The sequence below is a fragment of the Pelobates fuscus genome, chromosome 8 (assembly GCF_036172605.1).
Source record: "Pelobates fuscus isolate aPelFus1 chromosome 8, aPelFus1.pri, whole genome shotgun sequence".
Lineage (NCBI taxonomy): Eukaryota > Metazoa > Chordata > Amphibia > Anura > Pelobatidae > Pelobates > Pelobates fuscus.
In genome coordinates, this window is record NC_086324.1 from 180,150,464 (window position 1) to 180,167,267 (window position 16,804).

General features: G+C 44.2%; 1 protein-coding gene across 1 annotated transcript in view; it reads left to right on the forward strand.

The window, feature by feature from the left end:
• Positions 1 to 16,500, forward strand: part of RNF25 (ring finger protein 25) — a 55,320-nt gene extending 38,820 nt beyond the window's left edge. Inside the window, exons 6-10 of the mRNA XM_063430953.1 lie at positions 10,188 to 10,259; positions 10,723 to 10,821; positions 12,141 to 12,230; positions 14,157 to 14,291; positions 16,066 to 16,500. Of these exons, the coding sequence (XP_063287023.1) occupies positions 10,188 to 10,259; positions 10,723 to 10,821; positions 12,141 to 12,230; positions 14,157 to 14,291; positions 16,066 to 16,446 (777 nt within the window). The 3' untranslated portion in view covers positions 16,447 to 16,500. The remainder of the gene's footprint in view (positions 1 to 10,187; positions 10,260 to 10,722; positions 10,822 to 12,140; positions 12,231 to 14,156; positions 14,292 to 16,065) is intronic.
• Positions 16,501 to 16,804: the final 304 nt, after the last annotated feature.

The window sequence follows — 16,804 nt, forward strand, 5'->3', positions numbered from 1 at the left end:
GTGCTCTTTGGAGGTGCATCTGGTACCAAGTGTGTAGAAGCTGCATCGATGAAATGTTGTATACCTTCTCGATGGAAATCTTGGGGTCCAAGCTGACAAACACACGTCGGGTCAGGATCCTCTTCTCTGTCAAGATGAACCTTGGTGTCTCTTGAATCAGGATGCCGGAGGATGGTCCCATCTCTGCGATCGGGTCGGTCCGTAGCTCTTGGCACAGGAGCAGTATGATCCAGAAACACGCCACATCCTTCTTGGACATCTTTCGACAGTCACGGATCAGGAACTCGTTTCAGACTTATCTACTAATGATTCAAGGTTTGTTAAGCATACAAACTTATAACAGTATGACATCACTTGGCCTAGGACAACACATTATTACGATTCATCAACATATGTATTCTCTCTAATTCTATTTTTATAACTTCATCCCTCACTACATTTATTACTGACTCCTCAGCAATATGCCTATAGCAGTTAAACAAGCTAGTACCCTGCTTAGAAAATGCAGTTATTGGATGGCAAGGAAATGGTTAATGACATGAACGTACATGAGATCATGGCACATCACAACATTTCACATCATACGATACAATGTGAATCAAGCATTCATCCAGGTTAGTCGTTCACCCTTCTGCATCCGAATCCACACCTATAATCCTTAATTGAGATTTAGGATGACAAGCACGCAACTGGTTAATGTGAACCCACTTTTCAATAAAATCACCATCCTTAGGAATTTTTATCTTGTACGCTACTGGGGAAATTTTGTCAATGATGACATATGGCCCTTTCCAAGAAGGTAAAAATTTATTTTCCTTGACTTGATTTCGCGCAAAGTTATATAGATAGACTTGATCTGTGATCTCATATTCCTTTTTCGTGGTTTTTAAATCGTAATAGGTCTTAACGCCTGTTGCTGCTTTTTCTAGATTGTTTTGGGCAAAAGCAAACGCATGCTGTAAATTCTTGCGCAAATCTTCGATGTACTGATGCGTAGTGGCAGCATTGATCAAGTTATGATCCGAAGTACGATATAGTAAATGCTGTGGTAAAACCATCTTTCTTCCTGTCATCAATTCAAAAGGTGACAATTTGGTAGCAGTGCTAGGTGTAGCTCTAATCACCATTAAAACTAGGGGCAATTTAATGTCCCAGTCTTTACCAGACTCCTTAACATACTTCTTCAGAATATTAACGATAGACTGGTTATATCGCTCTACCCCCCTGCTAGACGCAGCGCGGTATGCAATATGTAGCTTTCGTTTAACACCTAGAATGTTCCACATCTTAGCCATTACTTCGCTGGTAAAATGACTACCTCTGTCTGACTCAATTCTTTGAGGCAGCCCGAACCTGGAAAAGACATGGTTAATCAACAAAGTGGCGCACACGGTACCCGTGTTCTCTTTACAAGGCAAACACTCTATCAGCTTTGTGTACATACATGTAACGGTTAACATGTATTTGTTACCTCTTGAAGATCTTGTTACAGGACCTATAAAGTCAATTTGAATATCAGACCAGGGTAATGACACCCCCCTCTTCTGAAGTGGTGCACGATGGGTTGGACCATGGGGTTGATATTGCGGGCAAATCAAGCATCCCTGACAGTATGTCTTAACATCTCTTAACATGTGTGGCCAATATGCATAATCACGCAATATCTCATATGTGATCTTATCACCACGATGCCCAGATGTAGGTGCATCATGTGCGTGTTGGAGCATTAACCCTCTGTATACAGTTGGGACTACCCATTATTGAATACCATGTTTAGAAGTTCTGACCAGCAACCCATCCATGATACTAAATTGGACTTTATATCTCATCAAGATTTGTAAATCTTCATTATCTTTACAATCCTCATCTGTGATGGGATTGACCGTAGGGTCTTCTATATGTTTATAGAATATACCTATGATGGGATCGTTCTTCTGACTGGTAATCAGGTCCTCACTAGGAGCTTCTTGACTCCATTGCACGACATTTAAGTCAGCATTATCTCTAGCCTGTCTAGTTATGGCTTCAACGTGAATTGAACCCATAAGATCATCAATGTTTAGGGTTTCACCATTGATGGCTGCTTGTTTTGCCAGTGAATCGGCTAAGTCATTACCATCCTTGTCAATACCTTCTATTTTAGAATGGCCTTTGGTTTTCTTCCAATATATGGTTAAACCATGTTCCTTAACCAACTCATCGATTTTACAAAACAATTTCCCATGTTTAACAGGTTTATTATTGCTTTTCAGCATTTGGTTAAGTTTCCAGCTAGGCAGATATTCGACGAAACTGTTGCGAACATAGTTGGAATCAGTTATAACAAATTCTGTGATACTATATTCTATTGCCATTTGAATGGTCTTATATACTGCACAGAGTTCGGCTATCTGACTGCTTTTGGAACCAATATTGTATCCTATTGATACATTGGGATAATCACCTATCCAGCCGATTCTGATACCTGCAACTAACTTCCGTTCAGCACCAGCAACGTGGTGATATGAACAACCATCAATGTATACCCACTGTAGTGGTCGACAGTATTCCTCGTCATAAACTTTATAAGGGGATAGCAATTGCTCTTCTAGGAAGTCATCTCCGGTGTCTTTATCATCCAGAGATGGAGCAGTACAGTCATGTAATTCTGCTAAACCTTGGGCAACTGGGCTTCTCTTATTATGTTTATAATGGACTTCTAACGGCCATCCCTGTAAGGATAGAGTACATGCAGTAATCCGACTGTTAGAGAGATTACCGTCTCTAATTCTTTCACTCTGCAGATACTGTAGAGGTTGGTGAGCTGTTTCTACAATTATTTTCTCACCTTGGATATAGCTACGAAAATTTTGTAGTGCCCAGACAGTCGACAATAACGCCTTCTCACACGTGTTGAATTTAACTTCAACAGGTGACAAAGTCTTGCTAGCATATGCAATAACTTTGTTTAAACTGTCCTGCTTCTGATACAGAACAGCACTGATGCTTAAATCGGTATAACCTGTCTCTGGGTATGCTAAACAGGGTGCCTGAGTGAGCTTCCTCCTCAGTTCACTTACCGCTTGGTCCTGAGGCTCCCCCCAGTTCCCAGGTAGTTTCCTTTTTTTTTTTTTTTTTTTAATTTTGTTTAATTCTTTATTTTTCACGTGCATTGAATAATATAAATGCTTGTAACGCCACGACAGCAGGCATAACAGCATAACAGCAAACATTGTCATGGCAAGTAAAACAGCACATTTTATATATTTATGGGAGATAACAGGCTAGGGATATAGTAGTAAACTACAGTAGAGTATCCGGTCTATGGAAGCATGTTTAAATGATAGTTGTGTGTTCAGAGATTATACAAGCTATGCAGACTAAAATAAACATAAATTTATGTAACCGTGAGAGATCCTACTGTGTGCAAGATTATTCTGTCAGAGGGAGGTTAAGACTAATGAGACATATAAGTGTGACAGACAGTAGTATATCAGGCTAGTAAGGTGAGTGTGGAGGAGTGGTATAGAGCAAAGGCTTAGGAGACAAGGTAAATCATGCGTTATAGCACTTAAGTTTGCATAGGAGGGTCTGGTAACTTGGGCACAGGAGGACATGTTAAGTCCACGTTCAGCCGACTCCTGATATTGGGAAGCGCTGGAAATCTGCGAGGCAGTCCCTCAGGGCCTTAAACAAATGTAGAGGCCAGTATTGCTGAGTGGTCAAAGGGGCTTCAGGTTTGGTCTGTACCGGCAACTTTCTCTGAATCAGTTTGTGTGTTGCTGCACTTCGCCTTCTGCATAGTCGCCCCTGCAGGGGGCTCCCCTCCTTCAGCGCTGATCGCTCTATGTGACGGCGTGCAGGTGTGGGTAGTTTTCTCCTCTTGTTTGGTCGCTGCCGGCGGGCCAGTCTCTTAGTGACTCTCGGCCCGTAGGGGTGTTTGTTGCTTGGGACTGGTGCTGGGCGCCCCTGGACGCCTCCGCACGATCCGCGGCCATTTTGTGCATTCCGCCTCTGTTCTTGCGCCTGGGGTTCCCCTTTGGGGCTCACCACTCTTGCAGCCAGCTTCGCCCAGAAGGCCTCCAGAACAGCATCCAGCTTTGCCTTTAGGCTCCTCTGGGGCTTCGGTCTGCTTTCGGCGGTTAGCCGCTGTGTTTGGCTGTGGTTGGTGAGTGGGTCCGCCATCTTGTGCGTCAGGTTGCCTTCCATGCTCCCGATGTGCTGTCTGTCAGGGACTGTCCCCATCTTAGACTGTGGATTGTGGACCGGGATCTCCCCCCCCGGTCCAGGGGGGGGGGGGGGAACGGGATTCTCTGTGGCTCAGCCGGGGGAAGAGACAAGGGGCGGGAGACCGGCCGACTCCCCCGCCCGCAGCCCCCACCAGGCCGCAACCACACTATAGCGCTTTTGGTAGCCGGCATCCCGGTTTTGCGGACCGGAGCACTCCAGCCGCCTTCTGTGACAGATATATCCCCGTTTGGGTCAGGTCGCATGCCGCTGGAGTCTCTTTATGGGCCAGCATCTTGGGCCAGCATCTTGCTCAGGAGCTCCAGCAAGCTGCGACCGTCCGCCATGCTGGTCAGGCCCCGCCCCTCCTTTTTAAGCAGGTGTAAGAGTGGTTTCGTTATTTCTGCATAGTTATCTATAAACTTACGGGAGTAGTTAGTCATACCAAGGAACGATCTTAATTCCCTGATGTTTGAAGGTGTTTTAGCCTTAATTACAGCTTCAACCTTCTTCCTCTGGGGATTTAATCCTTCAAAGGTTACCTCATGTCCGAGGAAGTTGACATGGGTGCGACACCATTGCGCCTTTTGTAAGGAAAGTTTAATCCCTGCCTCTCTTAACTGAGTGAGAACATGTCTAATCTCTATGATATGCTTATCAAAGGAAGTGCTTTTCAGCAAGACATCGTCGACATATGATAACGTTCCTCTCTCGAGTGCGTCAGGCATAGCTTTATGCATGAACACAGTGAATTCATGACCAGAGTTTATGTAACAGAAGGGCATACGGGTCCAGGTATACTGCTGCTTTCCAAATGTGAAGGCCAATCTGTATTGGTCTTCAATATGGACTGGTACAGTCCAATATCCCTGCGCACAGTCAATGGCAGTGAATATTTTGGACCCTGCATTTGTACCAAACATTGGTCTATGTATGGCACTGGCCAACCAGACATATAGACGTGTTTATTTAGCGGTCGTAAGTCAGCGCATAAACGCCATTGTCCATTAGGTTTCAGAATCCCCAAGATCGGATTATTATACGAACTGTGCACTGGACGTATAATGCCCCTTTCCTTTAAATTCTGAATGATGTCTTGTAGACCATCATATGACGCTAATGGGAGTCTATATTGTTTGATAAATACAGGTGGTAAATTTGGATCAGTTTGTATTCTGGCTACGTGGAGGTTAGTTAACCCACAGTCGTAGGAATCTTTAGCAAAATTATCTTGGAATTCCATTAGGATTTCCTTTAGCTGTTGCCGCTCAGCATTGTTGGAGCAACCGTCAGCTAAAGATATTTGCTCTTCTAGCCTTTCCTGAAATCCTGGAAAGATTTCAGGCTGGCCTATCTCATAAGCTTCTTCAAGCCTAGCAGTTAGGTCAGTTTGGTGTTGACTTACCTTTTCTCTTTGGTCGTGATACTCTTGTGATTCCTGCTCATTGAGCGGATGATCAAAGGTGATTGATGCTTCTTCGATTTTACACGAGCCTTCTTCGACGTTGAAGGGATATACAGATAGGATAGTGAATAATCCTTCTGGGGAGGAATGGAATATTTGATTGACAATTTCGTCCTCAGTTAAGTATTCTTCAGGGATGAGGCCTATAATTTGGTTTTGGAAACCAAATGTATAGTACTCAGCATCCAATGCTAGACCTAATAACGTTCCTTTTGGTAAAGTAACACTATTGGGTGTAACATTGTTGACCATTATATAGGTGGGAGTCTTACCAATACTTACCATTGGTGTAAGTGTTACCACCATCCCTAATTGTTGTATCCTGTTGGATAAACAGATAAGGGCATCAGAGCTTTCTAATCTCTGACCCTCCTTGACCTGTAGAGGTAAAAGAAAGTTACTTGTCCCTTGTGGAATGGTTATGTCATCAGGTACTTGGATACTTACCGCATATGGTAGTATTTGTCCTGATTTCAGGGCGTTTTCCTCATGAAGGTATCCACAAGGATTACCTTTTAACCTTGTCCACAAGTTGGAATTAATCAGATCAAGGTGTATGGCAAAGCGATGTATGACATCATTGCCAATGTAAACCTGATAGCGAGGTTCGTCTATCACTAGGAATAAATGTTTAACTGTCTTATTTCCGATGGGAATAGCTAGTAAACATTTTGATATCACATTGTGACTCTCTGATTCGCCATCCAGGTTCTGGATCCACCTGTCATGTGGGGAAGCGTACCTGATCATTTTAGGATTAGCGATCTGCTTTAACAGACTTGTGCTAATATAGCTGTTCTCACTCTTTAAGTCCAGCTTTGCATTCCTATTTCTTCCTAAGTCATTTACCGTATATACTCGAGTATAAGCCGAGTTTTTTAGCACATTTTTTGTGCAAAAAAACCCCAACTCGGCTTATACTCGAGTCAGAGAGAGAGCCGCGGCTCTCGCGAGACTTACAGTGTGAGCTGACAGAGGGAGCTGACCGGACGGCGCGGAGGAGGAGAGAGCTGACAGGAGCTGCAGGAGAGGTAAGTACAGCTCTGCCAGCCCCCCTCTCCCCCCACTGAACTACCAATGCTGGACCACCAGGGAAGGAGCCCCCCTCCCTGCCATGTAGCAAGCAGGGAGGGGGGACAAAAAAATAATAATTAGTAATAATAAATAAATAATAATACAATAATAATAATAATTAAATTAAATGAATAAAAATAATAATAAATAATAAAAAAATTAAAATAATAAAAAAAAAAAATTGCCCACCCCCCCAGCAAGGCCCTGCAACACACACACACACTACACTCATACACACAGACTGCATTCATACACACACGCTGCATTCATACACACACGCTGCATTCATACACACACGCTGCATTCATACACACACGCTGCATTCATACACACACGCTGCATTCATACACACACGCTGCATTCATACACACACGCTGCATTCATACACACACACTGCATTCATACACACACACACTGCATTCATTATACACACACTGTAAATAAATATTAAATTAATATATTTTTTTTAGGATCTAATTTTATTTAGAAATTTAACAGTAGCTGCTGCATTTCTCACCCTAGTCTTATACTCGAGTCAATAAGTTTTCCCAGTTTTTTGGGGTAAAATTAGGGGCCTCGGCTTATATTCGGGTCGGCTTATACTCGAGTATATACGGTATCTGAATAGGAAAGAATAAGTTGTTATTAACCCTTTCATTTCTGGCAAGGAATTGAGCATGACCTGCCAGATCGACAGATTCAACATAGTCCCTGTGGAGAGAAATGGTTAAAACATTACCTTCCAGAGAGACATTCTGGATCCCTCTCTGGAGCAATTCTTACGGAATGCTCATCTACAGGTGCGATTGCATCATTCACCTGCAGGATAGTCACGTCAGGTGACTGACTATTCCTAAAATGTACCTCTATCGAGTCAGGTCTTTCTTCTATCACATGGCAGTTACGATCAGATTGTGCATGTGATTTCTCATAGGTGATAGGAACCTTAGCTTGCGACCATACAATTCCATTCACACAGTCAATAATTGTGTTAAGTCTTCTGAGTATGTCTATACCCAGAATCAGTCGGTTATAGGGGAGATCTACCACTATCACCGGGTGTCTAAAGGTTTTGTTACCTATTTTAAACTTTAACCAGGTATTGCCAATAACATGAAGGGCATTTCCTCCTACACGCAACAGAGCATTGGGGAAATCTCTTAGCTTCGGCTTATCCATTGCTAAGTCCATTACCTGCTGGAAGTAGGTATGGGATAAGATCGTGGCTTGTGAACCAGTATCTATTAACCCTTTGAAAGGCTGGGGTAGCGAATCCTGTATTTCTACAGACATGTAGTACCTTCCTTCATGTTCTTCTAATTCACATAAGAATTTAGAATGTGTCAACATATTACTCGTTTTCCATACATTACCGATCACAGCAGTAGTTTCTACCTGTACTGAGGAATGCTCAATCTTACCCACAGGCCCATCCTTTTTAGGACTATCTTGAACTGTCAAGCGGGAAATAGTGGTCGGCATCTCATCAGTTAACCCTTTCAGGTCTGGATCCTGGAAGCTAGTGGCTGCTGGGGCTATTTTAGCCTTTGGCTGAAATGAAAAAACAGAGGAACACGTTGCGCCTCCTTCACCCGGAAGTGAAGTGACTGAGTAGGCAATAGGTTTCCTAGCACAACTATTGTTTGACTGTTAGTACCTGGAAAGGAAACAGGGTTAGGTATTACATCTATTGATAACCTATCATGCTTAATCACAGTAGCTATATTTGCTGCGGCACTTGTTGTTGCTGCTGCAGTTGCACAGGTGGCTCTGCAATTGGAGCTGTCCCTAAAAAAGGATTATTGGCAAAGACTTGGTTAATCTTTGTTATTTCCTCCATTAATTTGCCCATCTGGTCTGTCAATTGACCAACCTGACGACGCAAATTATTTCCCCCATTGCCGTATTGTCTTTGCCCATTAGAATTTTGCTGGGATGGCTGAGACTGTTGGGAATTATTAGAAGCAGATTGGTTGTTTCTGTTTCCATATCTCCTATTTCCCTGAGGATTCCTTCTCCATTGGGAATTGCCTTGGTTCTTATTAACCCACGGGCGTTTATTCCCATTGGCATTGGATTTTTCAGAGTTATTAGAGGAATTTGCAGAATTGCTTCTGGCGTTTTCCTGTTTCTGAGGTTTTGGTGTTTTCAAAACATCGGATTAGGTCCTCTTTTTCTGTTGGTTTTCTAAACCTAACTGAATTTTAGTCTCTGACACCATTTTATCACCAGGTTTCTTAACCTTTGGCTGATTTTCGTCATGTGCATGGTGTATGGTATACAATTTCATGCACTGACTGACTAGCCATGCTAATGGTAAGTTACAATCGTAATCTCTTGCGAGATTCATTTTTATGTTTACCTGCATGGCATGAAAATACAGATCTTTGAAGTCTGTACTTTCATACCTGGGTTTTCTTTGGGCCCATTCAACGTAGCCTTACAGACAACAAATTAGGTAGCAATATGCAATGTCAATCTGCAGTTGCTAAGGCCAGTAAGGTTTTGTCATGTATAAATAGGGGCATAAATTCTCGGGATGACAGTATAATTTTGCCTCTTTATAAATCGCTGGTAAGACCACACCTTGAATATGCTGTGCAATTTTGGGCACCTGCACTATAGGAGGATATTATGGCATTACAAAAAGTGCAGCGGCGGGCTACAAAATGAATAAAAGGAATTTAACATTTTTAATTATGAAGAAAGGTAAACAAATGTAAATCTTTCGTTTAGAAAAATGGCGCCTCAGTGGGGATATGTTGGCATTATACAAATACCCGGGGCCAATACAAATCATTATCTGGAAATCGATTCATAAACAGGACTATAAATAGGACATGAGGCCACGCGTTTAGTCTAAGGCAAAGGAAAGGTTTTTTTTTTTTTTTTTACAGTAAGAACAATAAGCATGTGGAATTATCTGCCTGATAAGGTGGTTTTATCTGTCTGTACAGATGTTTAAACAGCAACTGGTATATGCTGGCAAAAACATAATATTCAGGGATATAACTTTTAATTTGTGGGTAATAGTTTCCTCATCCAAGCAGATATCATCTGACTGCCATTCTGGGGCCAAGTGGATGGGAAAAAGGAGGTGCCTGACTTTGGTGGTTGAAGTGGTGGGTAGATGGGAAGGTGGAGGTGGGTGGCTTTGGTGGTTGTAGTGGTGGGTGGATTGGAAGGTGGAGGTGCTTTGGTGGTTGGAGTGACAGGTGGAGATGTGTGGCTTACGTGGTTGGGGTGATGTTCTGTGGCTCAGTTTTTGTTTTTTTTTAATTTACTTGCCATATAATGCATTAAACAATAAGGAATTCAGCTCCCACCTGTGTTGCATCTTGAAGTCGGTGGTGGGTGTAGTGGAGCAGGCATTGTTTGGTAGAATCCAGAATGATCATATCATGGGATACATCTTGTTTATTTTAATTTTTTGTCTTTTTAGAAGGGGAAGGAGATGCTGACAAATAGTAATATACCTCATGGTCACTGTTCAATCTGTTTATACGACTTTCAGGTGAGTTCTCCAAGTGGTTCTAACGGTTTGCGCGCACCCAGCTGCCGGTTTGCATACAGGGATGTATGTTTCTATTGTTTCTCATTAATTGCAGGTTTGACCAATGCCTTTATTATCCCTCGACCACCACCTCAGATTTAGTTTTATTGTCGCTGTACCATGTACAAACAAGAGAAATGACACACAGTCGCCTCAGAACAGAAATGCAGGGGGAAAAAATACTATTTAAAAGAATTCCAGTATGAGCGTTTTCAATCCATACCTAATACCAGGATTCCCTAGTAATTAATAAGTACAATCCTTCTTCGTTAATACTAATTTCCAACCATACAATAATATCACCATATACAGATTGATCATACAGCCCATAACCCCAATCTAAAGAAAACTATTCTATCCCATAAGACGACCACCGTGGTGCCCCAGAGAAATCCCTACTAACTGGTATCTACTTTCTCCACAGGAAGGAGATTCTCTCACTAAAACACCATGTTTTCACCATTTTCATTCACACTGTCTTGGCCAGTATGCTGATCACTGCAAGAAAAACAGCAATGAACAGGTTAGCCATGTGTCTCTGTCATGTACTTCAGCATTAATGAAGGGGCAGGGAAGAAACTACAGATATATACACTGCTCAAAAAAAAAAGGGAACAATTAAACAACACAATGTAACTCCAAGTCAATCACACTTCTGTGAAATCAAACAGTCCACTTAGGAAGCAACACTGAGTGACAATCAATTTCACGTGATGTTGTGCAAGTGGGATAGACAAAAGGTGGAAATTATAGGCAATTAGCAAGACACCCCCAATAAAGGAGTGGTTCTGCAGGTGGTGACCACAGACCACTTCTCAGTTCCTATGCTTCCTGGCTGATGTTTTGGTCACTTTTGAATGCTGGCGGTGCTTTCACTCTAGTGCTAGCATGAGACGGAGTCTACAACCCACACAAATGGTTCAGGTAGTGCAGCTCATCCAGGATGGCACATCAATGCGAGCTGTGGCAAGAAGGTTTGCTGTGTCTGTCAGCGTAGTGTCCAGAGCATGGAGGCGCTACCAGGAGACAGGCCAGTACATCAGGAGACGTGGAGGAGGTCGTAGGAGGGCAACAACCCAGCAGCAGGACTGCTACCTCCGCCTTTGTGCAAGGAGGAAACCTGCAACATTCTCTAGGATGACCGGTTTGGCAGTGGGTCAGTAATGGTGTGGGGTGGCATTTCTTTGGGGGGCCGCACAGCCCTCCATGTGCTCGCCAGAGGTAGCCTGACTGCCATTAGGTACCGAGATGAGATCCTCAGACCCCTTGTGAGACTATATGCTGGTGCGGTTGGCCCTGGGTTCCTCCTAATGCAAGACAATGCTAGACCTCATGTGGCTGGAGTGTGTCAGCAGTTCCTGCAAGACGAAGGCATTGATGCTATGGACTGGCATGCCCGTTCCCCAGACCTGAATCCAATTGAGCACATCTGGGACATCGCTCCATCCACCAACGTCACGTTGCACCACAGACTGTCCAGGAGTTGGCAGATGATTTAGTCCAGGTCTGGGAGGAGATCACTCAGGAGACCATCCACCACCTCATCAGGAGGATGCACAGGCGTTGTAGGGAGGTCATACAGGCACGTGGAGGCCACACACACTACTGAGCCTCATTTTGACTTGTTTTAAGGACATTACATCAAAGTTGGATCAGCCTGTAGTGTGTTTTTCCACTTTGACGAGTGACCTAGAAAGTGGCTTTTCTCACTGGTGTGAAATCTCTCCTGCTGATTTTTCTTTATTATTTTCACTTTATTCTGGTAATTTGTCATGGAGCTGTGTGTATTCTGATTGTTCCCTTATGTTAAACCTTCATGAACATTCATTTCAATTCTTGCAGGAACCCTTGGTATTGTGCCCTGTTTGTCGTGAAAATTTAACATGTGACTTCCACAAACTGAAAACGGCACCTCCACCACAACATCCAGAGGTGAGATCTGCATTCTGTAATATGGAGGCTTTATAGCCCATTGTGATGGAGACAAGACATCTGCCCTGGGTTCATAGCAGCCTTCATCGAGATTAGTCCCACCCCTTGATGTGATTATGTAAAAAGTTACTAAATGTCGAGACATATGGGATAGAAGAAAAAGGCACTGAATACAGTGGACACTAGAAAAAGATGTCAAACACAGTTCACAGAGACAGGTTCTTGGCATTCCCTGCAGTATCGAAGTAGTGACATCTTATTTTTAACCCCTTAGTGACCAGACAGTTTTTCAATTTTCTTACCGTTAAGGACCAGGGCTGTTTTTACATTTCTGCGCTGTTTGTGTTTAGCTGTAATTTTCCTCTTACTCATGTACTGTGAAATTATTTATGTAATTATGTATGTGGACATATGTATATTTCGTATTCTTTTTTATATATATTTATTTTCATTCTAAGTGTATTTTAAGAAATATATATTTTCAAAATACAGTTAGAATAAAATTACATATATATGTGTGTGTGTATATATATATATATACACATTTTTTTTTACTGTTTTTCAATAGCAGGGGGCCTGTCAGTTCAGGCAGTCCTCCTGCTGGCAGCACTTTGGACACCTATGGCGGCCATGTAACCGCTCTGGGTCACATGGCCCCTGGGGGCCCTTTTTTGCAGAGGGGGAGGAGAGGGGGAGACTGTCTGGGCTGTCAGACAGTCCCCCCATAGAAGAAGACCGATCGCCGGTGGGGGAATGGCGACGATCGGTAAGTACATGGAAGAGGGAGGGGTTACATTTTTTAATTTTATTTAATTATTTATTTTACTTGAGCCACTCTGCATAGGCAGAGCATCGGAAGCCTGCCTGATGGCTTCCGATGCTCTGCACTATACTGCCAGGCGCCACGTGGGGCAACCTGGAAGTGATCGCTCCGGGGGAGAGATCACTCGGCGGCCCGACATCGAGGCATCGCTGCAATACCATTAGAGCTGCTGGAAGCGATAATGATCGCTTCCAGCGCTCTAATTACCGCGGACGTACCTCAAGGACCATTTGATCAGGAAGGGGTTAAAGTTTACATACTGTATTTTTCAAACAAAATAAGTCAAGCGCAACAGTTTAGCACAACTTAAAAAACAATTGTCATCAAATTTACACTTCATTTTTTTTCAAGTTTTGTTACATTTAATGAAACTTAATGATACTTTTTAAATGATGTTTATTTCTTGTGCTGGCTCTGTGGCCATGTTGGGTCAGACTCTGTTATCTGGTCAATTGCTGCTCACCCTAACTTGCCGGCTGCAGGTTCACACAAAGCAATCACAGCAGGAGGTGAGTTAGGTTATGTAGGTCATGGCTGCTCAGCCAGATTAAAATTTTCTCGATGGGGGGGGACAAAAATCAATGTCCTCATTTAAAATTCATCATAAAATTTTTTAGTAGCCACCTCAGACGAGCTAGAATTTTGTTTGTAGGAAGTCCTTTTGTATTTTTTCTGATGCTGCCTGAAGTGGATTTCATAATAAAGTTCTGGATTTATGCTATTTCACAAGACTGGGCCTATATTTACCCTAGAGGGCCGTGCAATTTGCAAATACAGGATCACAAGACCTAGAATGACTGTATGTGCTGCTACCATAGTTCACTTTTATTTTGGGAAATGTTGCAGTCCATTTGTTACAGTACAATAGACCCGATGCTAAAAAGTTTTGTGAAAATGTAAAGCAAGCACAAAATCCATTAGATTTGTAATAGGTACTCTGTGTTGGTTAGCTGCCAGATATTGTCCTGAGTTAGCAGAGCTACTATTTTAATTTCACCTTTATCAACAGATCCCAGGAGCCTAAACACATTAACTCCTGAGCTTTCTATGTCCCCCCTGATTGATAGAAGCCTTCCACTCTAACCATGTTTCTTTTCCTTCAGGTTTTGTATGTCCCAGATACCGACACATTGCAGAAAACGAAGGAGCTTCGCCAGGTTTATGAAAAACAGTTGTTGAAAGGAGGAATTATTGACCTTGAGACAGAGAAGAAACGCTTTTTTATTAGTATCCAAGATGTGCGTGTATAAATGTGCGGTATAGAGCTCTGTATCTGTGCATTGCAACACCATAATGGTTGTCCCCTCGCATCTGTACAGTGCGACACAGTGACAGTGCTCTCCTCACTCCAATACAGTGCGACACAGTGACGGTGCTCTCCTCGCGCCAATACAGTGTGACACAGTGACGGTGTTCTCCTCACTCCAATACAGTGTGACACAGTGACGGTGTTCCCCTCGCTCGCGCCTGTACAGTGCCACACAGTGACAGTGCTCTCCTCACTCCAATACAGTGCGACACAGTGACGGTGTTCCCCTCGCTCGCGTCTGTACAGTGCCACACAGTGACAGTGCTCTCCTCACTCCAATACAGTGTGACACAGTGACGGTGTTCCCCTCGCTCGCGTCTGTACAGTGCCACACAGTGACAGTGCTCTCCTCACTCCAATACAGTGCGACACAGTGACGGTGTTCCCCTCGCTCGCGTCTTTACAGTGCGACACAGTGACAGTGCTCTCCTCACTCCAATACAGTGTGACACAGTGACGGTACTCCCCTCGCTCGCGTCTGTACAGTGCCACACAGTGACGATGTTACCCTAGCATCTGTACAGTGCAACACAGTACCGGTGCGCCCCTCGCGCCATTACAGTGCGACACAGTGACGGTACTCCCCTAGCGTCTGTACAGTGCCACACAGTGACGGTGCTCCCCTCGCGTCTGTACAGTGCCACACAGTGACGGTGCTCCCCTCGCGTCTGTACAGTGCCACACAGTGACGGTGCTCCCCTCGCGTCTGTACTGTGCCACACAGTGACGGTGCTCCCCTCGCGTCTGTACTGTGCCACACAGTGACGGTGCTCCCCTCGCGTCTGTACTGTGCCACACAGTGACGGTGCTCCCCTCGCGTCTTTACTGTGCCACACAGTGACGGTGCTCCCCTCGCGTCTGTACTGTGCCACACAGTGACGGTGCTCCCCTCGCGTCTTTACAGTGCCACACAGTGACGTTGCTCCCCTCGCGTCTTTACAGTGCCACACAGTGACGGTGCTCCCCTCGCGTCTTTACAGTGCCACACAGTGACGGTGCTCCCCTCGCGTCTGTACTGTGCCACACAGTGACGGTGCTCCCCTCGCGTCTGTACTGTGCCACACAGTGACGGTGCTCCCCTCGCGTCTTTACAGTGCCACACAGTGACGGTGCTCCCCTCGCGTCTTTACAGTGCCACACAGTGACGGTGCTCCCCTCGCGTCCTTACAGTGTCACACAGTGACGGTGCTCCCCTCGCGTCTGTACAGTGCCACACAGTGACGGTGCTCCCCTCGCGTCTTTACAGTGCCACACAGTGATGGTGCTCCCCTCGCGACTGTACAGTGCCACACAGTGACGGTGCTCCCCTCGCGACTGTACAGTGCGACATAGTGACTGTGCTCCCCTCGCGCCAATACAGTGCCACACAGTGAGGTTGCTCCCCTCATCAGCCCCTTAAAAACATATCGTTGATACCCTGCATGTTTTCACTATGAATATGTTTACTTACTGACCCACGTCTGTCCCTTATAAACACTGTAACAGTGCCACCCTGCACTACAAGGGATATATATGTGTGATTGCTGCATTACTGTATAAGTGACAGAGGCAGGACGGCATCAATGCAGTGCTATAAGGAACAAACATGAACACGGTACTGCTAATGGTATCACTACTTGTCTGTCCTTTATAAACACGTTTTAATAATGTAAACTATAACTGTACCTTGGATGAATTTTAATCCCGTTGTCCTGTTTCGCCAGCTCCCCAATGATGACCTCCTTGTGGCTCAGACAGAAGGTGTTGGTCCTGTTCAGACAGAAGAGGATCTTGTGGTGCCTGTTCCACACAAACCTCAGCGCTTCAGTGGCCATTCTGGGCAGAAGCCAGGAATGAGAAACCGTCCAATATACCGTGAACAGCACAGCATGCGCCATTTTCAAGCTGGTAGGGACTGGATGTGGCAAAGCAGATCAAGATCAGAGACCAACACGTCACAGTGTGCATCTCGCACAGTGGGAAGGGAAGGGACTAGATTAACTCTCAGCAGAGAGCAAATCACAGCCGCCAGTGAGAGATCCAAACACCCTGGTCCACGGACTTTTCGCACCCCACACCAAGGCAATCGTGAAAATAACATTTGACACATTGTGTAACTGCAGCCTGAATATCTTCAATAAAAGAACTGCATAACAATGTATTTGGGGAAATTATGTTGCTCCTTATCAAAGGGCAATTATGATGCATAGTAGGAAATGGCACAGCGTGTGAGCTTTGTCTGTGACAAACATGTTTGCCAGGTAAAAATAAGATGCCAGGGATTCAGTAAATCACAATGTATGCCTAATGTGTTTGGGGTAAAGAAAGAAATGTTACTGTGGAAGACAGACGAGCCTAAAATAAACAAGGGAATTATATTGCATTGGTCATGCCGATATACAGGTGTGTGAATTTAGCCATTAATCAGTCAAGCTAAAATAATCCATTGTAAGGACTGGGTCA